Genomic DNA, 17,134 nt, shown 5'->3' on the forward strand with positions numbered 1-17,134 from the left:
ATACAGGATTATAGGAACCATGAAAACAAACAGCTTGTGTTCATAATCTCCCACACATTTAAAACCTCCTGTAAATGTCTCAGGTCAGAGACTTCACTAGCCTGAACATCAAAGTCTTCTCCTTAGACAGTTGGCACTTGTCAGTAATAACATCTTTATCTTTGGAGTCTGGATAATAAGAGACGATGTCAGAGGCAGCCGCCTTCTCATTGATGTTGACAGGTTGAGCCTGGCAGGTCTGACTGGTTAACATAAAAGTAAATGAAAGGACACCACATCCCAGATCAGGGTCTTACCCGTGTTCCATGTAAAACCCAAATCATTGGACTTATTCATTTAAAAAGAAAAACGAATAAGAAGTCAAGTGTGCTAGATTAGAACTCCTTTCTCTCTTTGGAATTTGGGGTCAATTGATGTGCAAGTGTTGCAGAACTTCCCAGTAATTGGATTTATGGGGAAGTTCCTGGGTTCCGTGGTGTAAGCATATAATGCTTTGGGGTGCCACCACTTATGTCAGCTTTGGGAAATGAAGGCTTTTCAAGCTTTTTCTCTAATGTCATTATATTAACTTAGAGTTCCAATGAATTGATCATTTTCTACAAGGACAGTATAACCAACCATGTTTTACAGATTTCAAAGTTGGTATTTTCCAAAGATGTTCTGTTGTGTGAAAGGAAAACATTCACCCTAAACAACAAAGGGGAACAAAGAATATGAGAACCAGTTGACAGACCCTAGGGTTCCCAGGGTCTAGGAACATTTCTTAGTTATTTACTTTTCCCTCCCAAATGCTTTGTCAACATTGTAAAGATGGTAGTGGCTGCCTAGTTCTCTTTATGTTTAGTTACCTGCACTTTCTTCATCAGGGTACAAGGTAGGTGCCCAGGTGAAGCTGTGTTCTTAGGAAAATGGAGTGTTAGTGTTGAGGGAAGGAGAATTGAACCAGGGGTGCTTAACCACTGAGCCACATCCCCAGCACTTTTTTGTATTTTATTTAGAGACAGAGTCTCACCAAGTAGCTTAGTGCCTTGTCATTGCTGAGGCTGGCTTTGAGCTCTTGGTCCTCCTGCCTCAGCCTCCCAAGCTGCTAGGATTACAGGTGTGCACTACAATGCCTGGCTCATTTTTAAATTTTGAGACAGAGTCCCACGAAGTTGCTTAGGGCTTTGCTGAGTCGCTGAGGCTGGCCTTGAATTTATGATTCTCATGCCTCAGCCTCTTAAATCACTGGGATTACAGGCATGTGCCACCATGCCCAGCTAAAACTGGTATCTCTTTATCTTGCCCCCAGAATGTTCACAGTGCCACTAACAATATATGTGCTTTTTTAAGTGAGCATGTTAGGAACCAAAGAAAAACATACATGACAGAGGGTTTTTTTTTTTTCGTTTTTTTTTTTAATTGAGAGGAGGGAGTTGGGCTTCAAATATCTGCTTGTTTCGGGGAAATAAATAAAGTTTTCTATTTTCCAAGCTGCTTTGAGTAACTTAGAAACTCTGAGAAGCTCCCGGCTAGCTGGCTGTCTATGTCTGGAGTTTGTCACTGTGCATTTTTAACCTACAATTAGCTAGGATCTGCTAAAAGTGCAGCCAGTAATTGTCATATCCTTTTATAGCATAAGAAATTCTTTTTCCTTAAATGTTCTTATGATTCTTTTCCTACCCTTGACAGTATCAGTTTTTAGTGTAAAAGCTGCAAAAATTAGATACTGGGGAAATCACTGATAATTACCATGAACTAGCTAGGCACTTCTGCACATGTTTTTAATGAGCGCCTACTACATGCCACTGTGGTAGGCATAGTCATTTTAATTAAAGGTATTAGTACTGAACTGGGGCACTGGGGAGACAGAGGTTAAACATCATGCAAATGCTTGAGTGATTTGAGATCCCTGGCTAATCTGAAGGAAAGCAGTAAGGATGTGTGTGAGGGAAATAGTTTGGGTAATTCTACCTTTTTTTTTTTTAAATGAAGTGGAAGAGAAGGAATACCTTCTATTCTGGAATTCTAAAAATGCCACAAAATAGCCAATGCTTATTCTTATTTTAAAATTTAAAGGATTTTCATAATTTGGGGTCATGGTGTGGGTCTAGAATCAGAACCTAAGATGTGGATGATTTTGCAGGTGACATTTGGGGAAGACCTCTCAGAAGAAGAGAGCTTGAGGGCAAAGTGGTCAGAGGGTGGAGCCCAGCAAGGATGTGGGGCCTCCGCTGGGGACACCTGCCTGGATCTGGGTGGGCACCATCAGCATCCATGACAGTCTGCTGGGCCTGCAAAAAGTTGATATCTCAGTAGCTTTAGATAGATTTGGGGTCAGAGAGAGATGAGAAACCCTGGCTCCAGGGCTGCTTGGCTCAGCCAGCCCGTTCTGGTGGTTCTGGACTCCACTAGCTGGCTGTTTGCATCCACCCTACTATGCGTTCATTGGGTTCTTCCGTGTGACACCTGTTCATTGCCAGCCTGCCACATGCCTGGCACTAGGTCTTTGTGTTTGGAATCTTGCCAAGCATGACCATTTAGTAGAGTCAATTCTTGCAAATTATAGATTTTTGCCCAAAGCCAAGCGATGGCATTGTAAAGGCTCCTGAAGAAGCTCGACCACAGCCCCCTGGAGAAGCCAGAAGCTGCCAAGTTTTCCTTCTACCAAGAGTCTGAGAGTCTCTGTTAAAGCCCTTGGCCATGATGCTCTCTAAAGGCGTCAATGCAGAGTTGGGCTGTTTGAAGGAACCTGTTCATTTCTCCTCAGTGGGGCTGGCTTCTCAGCAGAGGAGCAGGCTGGCCCCGGTGACACTGTTGTCAATCGGATTTCACCAGGGTGGAGAGTGCTGACCCTGTGTAGGAGATGGGATGCCTGTCACCTTGGTGGTATTTACAGCCATTTGGGAGGCTGGGCTGGCGGGGCCGGGCAGGCTCCCCGGCACTGAGGGTGGCAGAGTACTCTTCCAGCAGTGATGTGGGCGAGGGCCCCTTGCCCCTCAGGAGGGTGTTGGGACTGCTGCTGGCACCTTGAGATGCCTGATGGATGCCTGCTGCCGTCAGGGTGTTGGCACCATGCCTTTCTTATTCTAAACTAGAAGAACACAAGCCCAGGCTGAAGTCCCAGCTGGAGGAAAAGTTTGCATCTTAATCTACTTTATGCCAACATCATTCTCCTTTGTTTGGAATCTTAATAGACTTTGGGGACTTGCCTTTTTAGATGATCCTGTCTGCAGGGATATCAGGAAAAAACCCACCTGTTTCTTGCCAGTTGTAAGAATATTTCGTGACTGTATTTTGCATAATTGGGATGCTGGCTGGCTTAACAACTAGGGCAGAGCTAAACGAAGCTGCTTTGCTTAGATGTTGATGGCTGAGGATGAGTGTGAGCCCCACTCCATTTCCTTGGGAAGATACCATGAGTTTGCTTTATTCCAGGGTTACAAGGGACACTCTGAACTTGTCAGAGTCATCGTTCAAAAAGATTCAGGATCTGTGGAAGGTTGTTTTAGTTCTTACTAAGTAGCTGTGTGACCTTTGGATAATTGCTTTCTTTCTCTGGTCTATAGTTGTTCTCTGTTAGTTGGGAGTGATGGGAGATGTGTTTTCAGTTCCAGTGTGCAAAGATTTGCACCCACACAGTCTTTGCATCCAACTCACGTGTCTTAGATTGGATTCATGATACTACTTTTGTTTACAAAGGATTTGTATTTCAACATAAGCTGCTTGTGAGACTTTTTACCAGCAAGTGGATTTGATTGTGTAAACAATCATTTACTGAATATTTATGGCAAGTTCTCCTCTGTGGGGGGGTACCTAAATTGACAGCACAGTGGAACTATTTAAGTTATTCATTTTTTCTTGAGTGCACTTTGGTAATATGGGTCTTTCATGGAATTCGTTTCATTTGTCTTATTGGCATGAAATTATTCATGATATTTCCTTATTATTATTTTATGTAAACCACCCCAGTGTTTGAATGAAAGCTGTATGTTTTTTGGAAACATTTCTTCTTAGAATTATTTGGCTTGCTTGTTATTTAATTATATGTTGTCCATGAAGGCTGTCTCATCAAGGAATCAAAATTCTTTAGGAATAACTTTTTTTAGCTGGGCGCAGTGGCACATACCTATAATCCCAGTGGCTCTGGAGGCTGAGGCAGGAAGATCACGAGTTCAAAGCCAGCCTCAGCAAAAAGCAAGGTGCTAAGCAACTCACTGAGACCCTATCTTTAAATAAAATACAAGATAAAGCTAGGATTGTGGCTCAGTGGTCAAGTGCCCAAGTTTAATCCCCAGTACCCCCCACCCTCCAAAATAGAATAATTTTTTAAAAGAATCTGTAAGCTGTTTGCCTCCTCTGTCCTGAGCAGCAGTGGGTAGGGAAGTCTCCACCTGCTCTTCAGATACACCTCTGGTCACAGCAGGGTACAGTGTTCAGGTATGGGCTCTGACAGACGGTTCAGGTATTCCAGGTGTCCTGATGTCCATTTAAAATCCCTCCAAACCAAAGCACGAAGATGTGGAAATGAGACAGACTCCTTGCTTCATCTCTCTTGAGAAGAAGTTGAGGGAGCTTGCGTTTCTAATGATTTCTGCAGCCTCGTTTGCATGCAGGGAATGCGACAGAGCTCTGTTGGGCCCCTGGTGTTTGAAAGTGCTGTTGACACAGACCAGTGGAGATGAGTGGGCTGCTGGAGGCCCTTGAGGTCCATTACCGGCAGAACAAGGAAACTGGGAAGCCTTAGAATCATCTGGGCAGCTTCAGGGCAAGTGGTCCCGAGGTGGGGTGTACTTTATGGCGCTCTTCCACTTGAACACACTCAAAGAGCCTCCGTGAACAACATCTGGCAAAACAAAACGCAGCCCAAACCCAAGGTGACTTGTGAATCTCGCTGCAACAGACAACAGAGATTAAATATCCAGGTCACACGAATCAGCAGCCTGCCAGGGATCCCTGCCCTCCCGGAATTGCAGTGGGTGCGTGGTGCAGCCCTGGGGATGCTGGAGTGCTGGGAGGAAACATTAAACCCAGGGGTGAAAAGGAAAGATCAGCTGTCCCTGGGGAGAGCTCTGGTCTAAGCAAACCAGCATCCGGTGTCCCTGAGGAGGACAATGTGAGGGATAGGGCAGGAGCATTGGAGAGGCTCCCAGACATTGGCATGAAGAGGCTGCTGGTGAAGAGGCCTCTGATAGGAAAGGAGAGCCCACAGGCTGTGAAGAAAGGATGGAAAGCAGAAGAAGAGTCCATCCGCAGGAAACTGGCCAGCTGGAGGGAAAGTGGAGATGAGGTTATCATTAGGGTGGCTGGCGTGTCTGAGGTGTCCCCAGCCCTGGGAGCATATGAGGCCATGTTAATATTAATGCCCAACTTGGCAAATCTCACTGGACTCTTCTGCTCACACAGGTCCTCTGCCAGTGTCCTCAGAGTCCCCAGAGTAGGATGTCACCTGTGCTCAGGTGCAGCATGGCTTGCATCTCCTGTTCTTCCTCTAGTTGTCCTGTCACTCCTGTTACTCCCCCTGTCCCTCAGGGCTGCCCTTCTGCTGTCACTGTCTTCCCCAGGCTGCTCATGACCTTCTGCTGATTCTCCTGAGGCTGCCAAGCCCTGGAGTCTCACAGAGGCTTTGGAAACAGCTCTTTCCACATCCATCCTTCTCCCTGTGCTCCAGAAGTGCTTACACCAGCTGTTCCGGGATCCAGGAGTGCAGGGGCAGATGCCATGCTGGTGCCTCTTCTCATGGCCTGCTGTGCCTGTTATACCCTCCCAGGGGTCTGAAGTTTCCTATGCACAAACCTCTCCTTGTCTTTCCAACTACCCCCTTGTCTGCCCGTTTGCAGCACACCCACCATGGGCCGAAGCCAACCTTGGGTCCTTGTTTGGATTTCATTGGGTCTTGCTGCCACACTTAAAAGGCTACCCAAGTCAATATGCACTAGTCCAAGGGCTTTATGATCCCTCCTGTTGGGGACTGCATCTTTTGTTTCTGTTAACCATTTTGGCAAAGCAAGAAATATTCTATAGCACTGCAGCTTGAACTCCTGTGTATCATAACCATGCTGCTGGGGTTGGGGGCAGGGTCTTGTTAAAAGCCAGAATCTGATTCTGTCATGTCTGGTGTGGGGCCTGAAATTCTGCATTTCCACAGAACTCCCAGGTGACACAGGTGTGGCTTTGGGTAGTAAAGGGGTTCAAAACATGCCACCCCTAAATAGGCCACTTTGCCACATCATTATTTCGAGTTGAAGGTAAATTACGGAATAGCAGAGGCAGAAAAAGCTCCTTCCCTTCTCTTTTTGCCTAAAAGCAAGGCATAAATTTCTTTTTTGTTAAATTGTTCCTCTGGCGTCTCTTGTAGCAGGAAGGGTAAATACTTAACTATCACACAAGACCCTAGACTCTTATCAGCACCCACACAGCACCGAGAGGAATCTCCATAGCAAGTCTTACTTAATTCTTAGCTTCCATTAGTCTCCCCTGTATGTTTAACTTTCATTGCCCCTAGAAGCCCCAAACCCTTTGCCTTTGTCTGTTACTTCTCTACAAATGTCTCACTCTCCTAAACATGAAGATTAGGAAAGTAGTAATCATATAAAGGAAGAAAGTAATAATAGGTGGTTAGACAGGAAAGTGGATTAATGTGACTTGCAGTCACTTTTTCCAGCTCCGTTAGGTGTGACGGGGAATTGAGTCTAGTTATGCGAATTCATCTGACCTGTGGCAGGTAGGAAACTTGATTTCTGGGACCCAGCCCCACTAGACCTTGCTGGTTCACTTGGAGTTTTTTGGCTCCCACCTCAGTCAGGGCAGCCTCAGATCAGTGAGCAGGAAGCTGCTCTCTCTCTCTAAGCTATGTGCTTAGGTTTGCTGGAGTGTTTCTTATTGTCCTGTTCCTATTGGCTTTCTATTTCAATTCCCCCATGAAGAGCAAATCCATCTGTCTGAGTCACATTCAGCATCACATTCTGTATGACCTTGAGATGTACATGGATTTGGGGAAAAACCCAAGGGTATGAGTCCTATTTTCTTTTAGAGTGTGTGGATGAGGAATAAGCATGGTGGAGTGCCCATCTAGGCCAAGCTGACCATCTAGGTCAGCATGAGTGAGATATTAATTCTGTTTGGCAGGTGGGGAAACTGAGGTTTGGAAAGATTATATAATGTTCCTAGAGGCATCCAGATAATAAGAGCCTGGTAGGGCCGTGGAGTCTGACTCCGTGTTCAGTGTTCTTTGTACCACTCTAAAATGAAGCTTTATCAAACTGAAGAAATGTTTTTCTCTTCCCTGCCTGTATGAGTTTTCTTAATAAGTGCTACCTTGGCAGATTTCCTTGTGGAAATTCATTCCTCCCTCCCTCCCTCCCTCTCTTCCTTTCTTCCTCCCTCCCTCCCTCTCTCTCTAGCTTCCTGGGAAGCCGCTGGCTTGGTGGCTGAGGGCTGGCGATTGGGATGTTTAATTTTTGCTCTTTCTACCTTTTGTAGCTTTGTAAACAATTTATTATCAATGCAGGGACAGAGTATGGATTCTCTTAGATTAGCTGGAGCCTTTTGAAATTTCTGATCTGTGTAGGTCAAACTTGATAGACCTACTGGCAATTTCATATGACTCCGTTTCATTGATTTTGCAAGTAGATTGTTGGAGATGAATAGATGCTGGTTGGCCTTTGGCTTTCTAGTCAGGTTGATAGGGGAAGGTACCAGAATAATGCTGCTGTGGTGAGCCTGAAGTCCTCGGTGCACAGTGTCCTTGGGGATGAGAACGTTCCTGGAGCCTGAGCCCAGGGCTATGCCCCAGCTCACATTGTTTGCTCTTGCTACCGATGCACCAGGCATTTAGAGTCTCCTTATTTTTTTTTCCCCCTCTTACTTGTAAAGAAAAACACTTTGCTCTGGACTAAGAACTTTAAAGGAGGAAGGTGAGTCTGTGGAAGAGAGGATTGAAATGGGTTTTGTTTTCCTGCTGCTCCCCAGGAGCTGGATGCAGACAGAACCAGAAGTACCATTGCTATAGATTCCAGATATGCTGGAAAGGTGTGGGGCTGAGTTCTCATTCTTGCCTCAGACCGTACAGCTTCTGAGTGAGCTTGTGAATGCCTGGGCTGTAGACTGATGGTGCCTGATGCTGGCGTGGCAGAGGCTGAGCTTCTCTGTCTGTGCATTATGTTTGACTGTGCCCTTGGATGACGGTTGCTCTTGTGGAGCCTTGTCCTGGTTCAGGGATGGGAAATGTCAGGCTGTCCTCCCGACCACAACAGGTCAAGGCAAGTTTTGAGGGAGAGGCTGCTGAATGTGTCTTAGTTTTCCCAAGAGCACATCCCCTCTCCCTCCTATCCCAACTGTGGGTACCAGACCATCCATCACTGTACCCTGACTCTTCAGTGGCAATGTTTAGGATCACCATGGCTTGCGTCTTTGTCATTTTAAGTCACCATGCAATCTGTATGTCCCATCAATGCTCATCCTGTTCTATGAGTACTACTTCATGTCTCTGAAATCCCAACCAAGACCTTTCTCTGGGGACTTCCTGAACCCCTTTCTATGCTAAAAGCTCCAGCATCCCTAATATATTCACTGGATGCTTCCTGAATCTCCTCGATCCTCCCTGAGGATCCCACCCATTTTTCTTCCCTAGAATAGAGAATTCTTTTTTTCTAGGGACTGCAGAGTTTGAAGTCAGGGCTCAGAAATTGGCATTTCAGGCTGTTTGAGGGCTATTACTTTTCTTCTCTCCTGTAACATGCTTCCACGCTTCCTCGGTTGAGAGTTCTAGTGTACCCCCTTGCGTTGGCACTGCCTTATAGTGCCTGCATGGGACTTTCTCCACCTAACTAGAGTTTCACCTTCATTTGTCATAACCTGAATGTCCACATGGTCAACCTGACCAGTCCTGTACCATGGTTCCTCAGCCCTTCTGCTGGGGTCCTCCACTCATCTAGTGTTAAAGGCCCAACTTAATGTCGGCATCTATGCCTAGGTCTGGGTTTATGTATCTGTGTCTATGTCTGTGTCTATATCCTGGCCTTCAAGTGCTCTTGGTTGCTCATTTTCCTGGAACTTCCACTTGATCTGCCTCTTGATGTCTCCAAGTTTTTCTGGTGTGTCCTCCTTCCTCTGACCTCATCTAGTGGTCTATCCCTAGGGCTTCCTGATCCTCTCCCCTCCTTTGCTGGGAAAACCCCAGTCTGAGATATTGGCTAAAATACTTTCCTCTTTCACTGTCTTCTCAGAGAAAATAATTAGGACCTCATTTGCTTAATTTAACATATATGTGTTCAGGGTCCTGCTCCTTGTGAAACACCATAAGCAAGATGAATGAGAACCCCAGCCCTTTGCTTACAAGTATTTGAAGGTCACCTTCTTTCAGTTCCTCAATGCAGGCAGAGCCATTAGAAGGATTGTGAGAAGAAAAAAGATAACAGATGTCCATAAATAAATCCTTTAACTGTAAATGTGATTGTTAAGCTCATAAATTTGTGGCATGTGGGAAGATCAGTACCAGCCGCTATCTTGTCATCTGATCTGACACCTGTGTCTAGATGGAAATCATCTCCGAACAGATTGTATGTTATAATTAAAAAACAAAAAACATTCTGTGTGAATATGCTGGGCCAAACTGCCCATCTTGGCACAACTGGAGTTTCTGCTATAGTTGACTCAAATATACTTACAAATAATTACTTTTTAACTTATTTTCAAAGGAAACCTACGTGGCAGATTCCTACACGCAAAGTATGAAATATGGATCCTTTGGGATGACTTTAACAATTCTCAGCCAACCCTCAGGGTTTAATTAAATTACAGATTCTGTTTTCTGATTTCTTTTTCTGAACCTGGATAGAAATTGGGGAAATTGAACCAATTTTGCCTCTGCTAGTTAATTCTGACTGGGTGCAATTGGTCAGGAAATCTGAAATCTTATTTTATCCATGTAAATTTTCATTATTTAAGCTCTGAACATTAATAAGTCCTTGGTTCCTTTCCCTCCCCCCCCCCTCTCTTTCCAGTACTGGAGATCAAACCCAGGGTCTTGCACATGCTAAAGCATGTGTTCTACCATTGAACTACACACCCAACTCCTTTTCTCATTTTAATAAGTAGAGGAAAAAACATCTGGAGAAGGAAGTTTCTATACTTAGATTGAAAAACCTCCTTTAATTTTATTTTGCCAATGTCTAATGCAAGATCATCCCAATTAAGAGTAAGAAATACCCACCACATCAGGTCTGGCATTTCTCATGATGCTAGGCAAGGCTGTGCACTACAGACTTTTACTTTTTCAGTAATGTCACTGGTTAAATGAAATTATAATACACAATAGATATTAAGATTATAAGGAACGTCTTGATAACTGGCAATTACTGTGTCCTCATTGTGTGTCAAGCACTGTGTTAAGGGAACTATAATCATTTTCTTACGTACTCTTCACAAAATCCTGGGAGGAAGATGTTAGTGTTCCTGCTTTATGGGTGAAACCACTGAAATAAAAGTGATTTGCCCAGGTTCACATAGTAGTCAGTGGCCACTTCAGGATTAAAATCTGGGTCTGGCTCAAATCTTGTGACCAAAACCACTTCCCCTGTTGCCTTAGCTGAGTGAATTGAAAATCTAGCTGGGAAAACTGCAAAGAGGCAGGTGTATCTGCCATAATGAACATCCATAATTTTCCAGGATGTTCCTGTTGCTTGGGTCTAGTGTCTTAGTCATAGGTCCCTGAAGCCCACTCATTTTGGGGAAGCTGGGGTTGTATGCATAGAGCCAACCCCCGCCTCTAGAAGGCCCTCAATGTGTGGCTACTCTGGGGAGTGGGTCGCTAAGAGGCTGTAGGAGTCTCCGCAGCCCAGTGCTAACTCTATTCTGCATTGCTGGTCTCTCATAGAGAAGACTGGGGATGAGACATAAGGTATATAAGGACTCCATCATTTCAAGTGGGACCCCCAGAGACCACACTTATAAGCTATCATAGTAGAATAAGAATCTTTAGTAAGGCTGGTGGAGTCTGAGCGCTCTTTGAACTCACCCCGAGTGATGTGCTATTGTCTTTTTTTCTGTTGCAGGTCATCGAGGCCTATGTGACCATTCTCTGAAATATTTAAGCTCGAAAATCACAGAGCGAAGGCTGCAGGGCACCTGGCTGCCTCCTGGCCGAGGAAACCCAGAGAAACCATTCCCGGGAGCTCGAGGTTCTGTCATGCCCATGTTCAGCCCCCAGAATGGTCTTCATTCAGTCCAGGCTGAGAACAGCCCACTGAAGCCCAGGGTGGTGACCGTGGTGAAGCTGGGCGGGCAGCCCCTCCGCAAGGTCACCCTGCTCCTCAACAGGCGGTCGGTGCAGACGTTCGAGCAGCTCCTAGCAGACATCTCAGAAGCCTTGGGCTTTCCCAGGTGGAAGAATGATCGTGTGAGAAAACTGTTTAACCTGAAGGGCAGGGAAATCAGGAGTGTCTCTGATTTTTTCAGGGAAGGGGATGCTTTCATAGCCATGGGCAAAGAACCCTTGACATTGAAGAGCATTCAGGTGGCTATAGAAGAGCTGTATCCTAACAAAAACCGGACCCTGACATTGACCCAGCACAGCCGGGTCCCTTCTCCAAGGCTAAGAAGCAGACTTTATGGCAAGACTCTGAAAGGGGGTCACCACTGTGGGGAGACCGGGAGCAGCGGTGAGGCTGCCCGGAGCAAGACAGCCATTGGGCACCAGGGGAAGTGCCCCCAGGAGCTGGTGCTGGAGGACAAGGTGAGGGCCCAGAAGAAGTGGGCGAGGGGAAAACAAGAGTCTGAAGCGGGTGGCAAGCCACCCAGGGAAACTACTCTGGAAGACAGGAATGGCAGTGGGGAGAAGCACCTGGGGGTGGAGATCGAGAAGACCTCTGGGGAGATCATCAGGTGTGAGAAGTGCAAGCGAGAGAGGGAGCTCCAGCAGAGCCTGGAGAGGGAGAGGCTGTCCCTGGGGACCAGCGAGCTGGACATGGGCAAGTGCCCAAAGTACGATGTGGACAAGCTGGTGAGGACGAGAAGCTGCAGGAGGTCTCCCGAGGCAAACCCTGTGGGTGGGGAGGAAGGGTGGAGAGGTGACAGCCACAGGAACAGCCCCAGGAATCCCACTCAAGAGCTGAGGAGACCCGGCAAGAACCCAGACAAGAAAGCAGACAGAGACCCAGAGGATCAGGAAAGCCACCATCAGGGGGCAACCAAGGCCAAGAAGGACGTTGTGGAGAGTGCACCAGCCACAGAGGAGGGGCAGAGGGATGTGAAGAAAGATGCCAAGCATGTTTGCAAGAACAAGCAGGGTAGCTGGCTCCTGAGAGAGCCCCAGGCCGACCCTGAGAAGGTCCCCAGGACCCGAGAGGAAGAGAAGGAGGCAGAGAGGGAGAAGAAGCCAGGTGCATCAGGAGGGAGAAAGGTGGCTCTCAGAGATGAGACCCCTGGTAGGGTAGAGAAGGAGCCCAAGACAAGGCCAGAAGAGAACAAGCCAGAACGGCCCAGTGGCCGGAAGCTGCGACCTGCGGGCATCATCGCAGCACACGTGGAGAAGCACTACGAGATGGGCCGGGTCATCGGGGATGGGAATTTCGCCGTGGTGAAGGAGTGCAGGCACCGGGAGACCAGGCAGGCCTATGCCATGAAGATTATTGACAAGTCCAAACTGAAGGGTAAGGAAGACATAGTTGACAGCGAGATCTTAATCATCCAGAGCCTCTCTCACCCCAACATAGTGAAATTGCATGAGGTCTATGAAACGGAAACCGAAATCTACCTGATCATGGAGTATGTGCAGGGAGGGGACCTTTTTGATGCCATCATAGAAAGTGTGAAGTTTCCAGAGCCTGATGCTGCCCTCATGATCATGGACTTATGTAAAGCCCTGGTCCACCTGCATGACAAGAACATTGTCCACCGGGACCTCAAGCCGGAAAACCTCCTGGTAAGCCTCATTTTTTGCTGCTGTGGGATAGTTTTTTTTTTTTTTTAATGGGATAAAATAAATATTAATTGTTTCATATCCTGTTACCTTTACATACTTGACTTTTATGTTATTTTAGCATACTTGTTCCAATATTTAAAACTTTAGTTAGAGTTCCTAGGTGGCTGAGATAAATTGGTTTTGATGAAATTACTGAAAAATAAACATTGCAATTTAAATAAATGAAAACTCTTTTTTTCATCCCTGAGAGAAAAAAGTTTGCTTTGATGATGACCCTACAGACTTAATTTCCTGACCTTTTGCACATCCTCTCGTCCATGGTGGCAGCTTCCACCCAGGCTTGGTGCCTACCATTGACTGACTTCCCACTGAGACCCTCCCTATGACCCTTTCGAGGATAATACTTTGCCAAGGAATTCTAAAGGGATAATATTTTTCAGGTGTCTATGTGTGGAGTGGTAAGGGGCTGACCCTGGAGTTAGATACTCTGGGTTTGAATCTTGGCTTTCTTAGTTACTCAATTCGGGATAAGCCCCTTACCTCTCTGAGCCTCTGAGCCCAGTTTACTCTTTTTTTTTTGGTATTGGGGATTGAACTCAGGGGCACTCAATCACTGAGCCACATCCCCAGCCCTATTTTGCATTTTATTGAGAGACAGGGTCTCACTGAGTTCCTTAACACCTTGCTTTTGCTGAGTCTGGCTTTGAACTCACGATTACAGGCGTGTACCACTGCTCCCAGCTCTGCTAATATCAGAGGCTGCCTTGCCTCCTTCCTCCCACCTCAAATGGGAATTGTTAAGGTACCCCACCCTAGAATGATTCCTACCTCCTGACACTATCCAGAGCAAACACCTGCTTTCTTAAACTCTCCCCCAAATCATGTAACACAGCCCAAATCTCATGATAGGTCCTTTGAACACCCTCTTGCTTAGATGCCAGGCGCCCGCCAATGGTGCATTCTCCCCTTTGCAGTGAGTTGATAAGCTCCGCAGGTTTGACCAAAAGTGCTTCCCTGGAAGTCTTTGTCAGGGCAGCAGCGTCACACAGTCACCATGTGGCATCTGCAGTCTACTTTTAAAAAAAAAATTTTTTTTATTTCTTCTATTTTAATTTTTATTGGTATATTTTAACTCTACATAAGAGTGGTATTCATTATGTCACATTCCTACATGCACATAATTTGATCACTCTCATTCCCCAGTAACTTCCCTTTCTTTCCTCTCCTCCTTCCCCTGATCCCCTTGCTCAACTCCACCGACCTCCCTGTTTCCCTGCTGTCTTCCTCGTAGCCTTGACCACCACCTGAAACATTCTTTACTTTTCTGTTTTCTTTCTCTTACTGGGAAGAAAGTTCCAGGACCACAGAGGCTCTGTTTTATTCAGACTATACCCTGAAACCTGATCAGTTTTGTCACATGGTAGACATTTAATAAATAAACATGGGTTGGATGGATGAATAACAACCATAGCACACCACCTGGGAGATAGCCAGCGGTTCACTAGTGACAGCTGCTGCCATTATCATCACATTGAAAACAACTCTGATATCAAGGTAGCTATTACAGGAAGCACCAAAAGCCATATTGCTGCAGTCAAAGCAATAGCAAATGGAGAAAAAATGATTTCAGTGAGCCTTCTTTGGGGGCAGGGAGGAAGCAGGGGTGTAGCTGGTTTCCTTGAATTTTCAGCGGTAGACCAGGCCTGCAAATATAACTCCATCACATGAACCAGTCTTAAACTGTTTCCGCAAGCAGACTAAAACACAGAGTGAATCAAGCTAATTACTTGGCAAAATGAGGTCTATGTTGACCATAGAGTCAAGCAATCTTGTTTTTGCTCAATTTTCAAAATTGCCGAAGTGATTTGGCTAGGTGCCTGAGTGGTCTGAATTACCCTCAAATAATACTCTCATATGAAATTTTTTTTTGCATTAACTAGATGTCCTTCCTTAACTCATTTTTTAAAATTATCTCTCTATTTTTGTTCTGTGCCTGAGCTCAAGTTTTTTTTTTTTTTAATGTGCTATGAACTTTTTATTGTGATCTTTGGAATTGCAACAGAGATGCATATGTGTGAATGTGTGTTTTAAATAAATGACTGCTGTTTCCACCAAATTGTTAAAGCAGGAAAGACTGATTAGAAGCATGAGTAGGTCCCCTGAGCTGAACATTTTGGCCATGTGCCTCCTAAAGCATTATCACAGTTACACAAGTTCTCAAATATGTGGAACAAGATCCTTTGCCCTAGAAGACTGTTTTCTTTTGGGGACAATTAGCTAAGCTTGTATTTTCTAACAAGCTCCTGAAACCCATTGCTGGGCCCATCTCTTGGGCAATCCAGGCTCTTACTTGTGGGAAGGGACTTTGCCAACAATTTTAAATGGATGGGTGTAGATGGCACGAAGGAGTTTGCTGCAAGAAGTAGGAGCACTGTAAGGAATGCTTAATATGGATGAGCTGATTGCTTCTGAAAAGATTTTTGGCAATTCTTCATGGACTTAAATATCAGTACATATATGCTTTTAGTGGTTTGGGGCAATGGTGTGTGTGTGTGTGTGTGTGTGTGAGAGAGAGAGAGAGAGAGAGAGAGAGAGAGAGAGAGAGAAAGGGGATTTGCAAACTGCTATTCTGCAGTTTGCAAATCTCCTTATTATTTTTCAGTCCAACATGAGATATTGATTAGTATTGATCTTAATTGATATTTAGACCTTTTTCTCTTTTCTGATTTTGAAGAAAATTTCAAACAAATTTTTTGTATGTATGATGGTATGTCTTCTGCAGAGACTGCAGAAAGCTACAGATTTAAGCCACTTATTATTATTATTATTATTATTATTATTATTATTATTATTTTGGTATTAGGGATTGAACTCAGGGGCACTCAACTCAACTACCGAGCAACATCCCCAGCCCTTTTTAAAAATGTATTTTATTTAGAGACAGGGACTCACTGGGTTGCTTATGGTCTTGCTAAGTTGCTGAGGCTGACTTTGAACTCAAGATCCTCCTGCCTCAGCCTCCCAAGCTGCTGGGATTACAGGCATGCACCACTGTGCCCAGCTTTGAGCCATTTTTTGAAGGAAGGGTTAATATATTTGGTCTCCTGTGGGTAGTGTGTCAGGTTTTATTTATCAAAATAAAACATGTTTGTCCTTTTTCTGGACGAAAAGTTCAACATATTGTGATCAGGAATATAAATGTTTTCTGATGTTGTGCTTTCTGATTTTTTTAGACAGATGAAGATAATGTTGGATTTGACAATTGGCAGATGTCTGTGTTTAGAAAGCTGTCCTCTCTAAGCTTGCAGATATGATAATGATATTGCAAAATTTTTTTCCAAGATGATATATTAATATATATTACCGTGGTAATTACTGTGTATCAGTTTATGTTCTTCCGTTGCTTTGATTTGTATTCAATGAATCCTTTAATTTTTTTTTATCTTTTCACATTTTTTTTATTGGTGCATTATAGTTGTACATATGGTGGGATTTGTTGTTACATATTTGTACATGCACACAATATAAGAATATAATTTGACCAGTATCACTCCCTAGCACTCTCCCTCTCCACATCCCACCTCTTGGTCCTTGTCCTCTAGTGATCTCCCTTTGATTTTTATGAAATCCCCCAAACCCTAACCTTTCTTTTCCTTTTTTTCTCTCTGGTTTCCACATATGAGAGAAAACACATGACTGTTGACCTTCTGAGTTTGGCTTATTTCGCTTAACATAATGTTCTCAGGTTTCAACCATTTTCCTGCAAATGCCATACTTTCATTTTTTTTTTTTTATGGCTGAGTAAAACTCTATTGTGTATATATCCCACATTTTCTTTATGCATTCATCTCACCAAACCATTTCTTCCTTTAATATGTGGCTGCTGTCTCTATTGAGACCTGTCTTTTGCTTGGGAAAGTGATTATGTGAGAACTAACTTCTGATTATATGGTCAATTGTAACTGTTGCTGCTTTTAGAAGTTTTCTGAATGTGCTAAGAGATTTTTTTTTTTTTTATTTTTTTATTTTTTTTTTTTTTAAATTTTTTATTGTGGGTTGTTCAAAACGTTACAAATTTCTTGACATATCATATTTGACACTTTGATTCAAGTGGGTTATGAACTCCCACCTTCACCCCATACACAGATTGCAGAATCACATCAGTTACACATCCATTGATTTACAAATTGCCATCCTAGTGTCTGTTGTGCTCCACTGCCTTTCCCATCCTCC

At 44.5% G+C, this 17,134-nt stretch overlaps 1 protein-coding gene across 2 annotated transcripts in view; it reads left to right on the plus strand.

Moving 5' to 3' along the window:
• Positions 1-17,134, plus strand: part of Dclk3 (doublecortin like kinase 3) — a 75,231-nt gene that overhangs the window by 39,793 nt on the left and 18,304 nt on the right. For both annotated transcript variants that reach the window (XM_048794711.1, XM_015489524.2), the window contains exon 2: positions 11,034-12,901. In XM_048794711.1, the coding sequence (XP_048650668.1) occupies positions 11,168-12,901 (1,734 nt within the window). In that variant the 5' untranslated portion in view covers positions 11,034-11,167. The remainder of the gene's footprint in view (positions 1-11,033; positions 12,902-17,134) is intronic.

Source organism: Marmota marmota, unplaced genomic scaffold (assembly GCF_001458135.2).
Source record: "Marmota marmota marmota unplaced genomic scaffold, marMar, whole genome shotgun sequence".
Classification (NCBI taxonomy): Eukaryota; Metazoa; Chordata; class Mammalia; order Rodentia; family Sciuridae; genus Marmota; species Marmota marmota.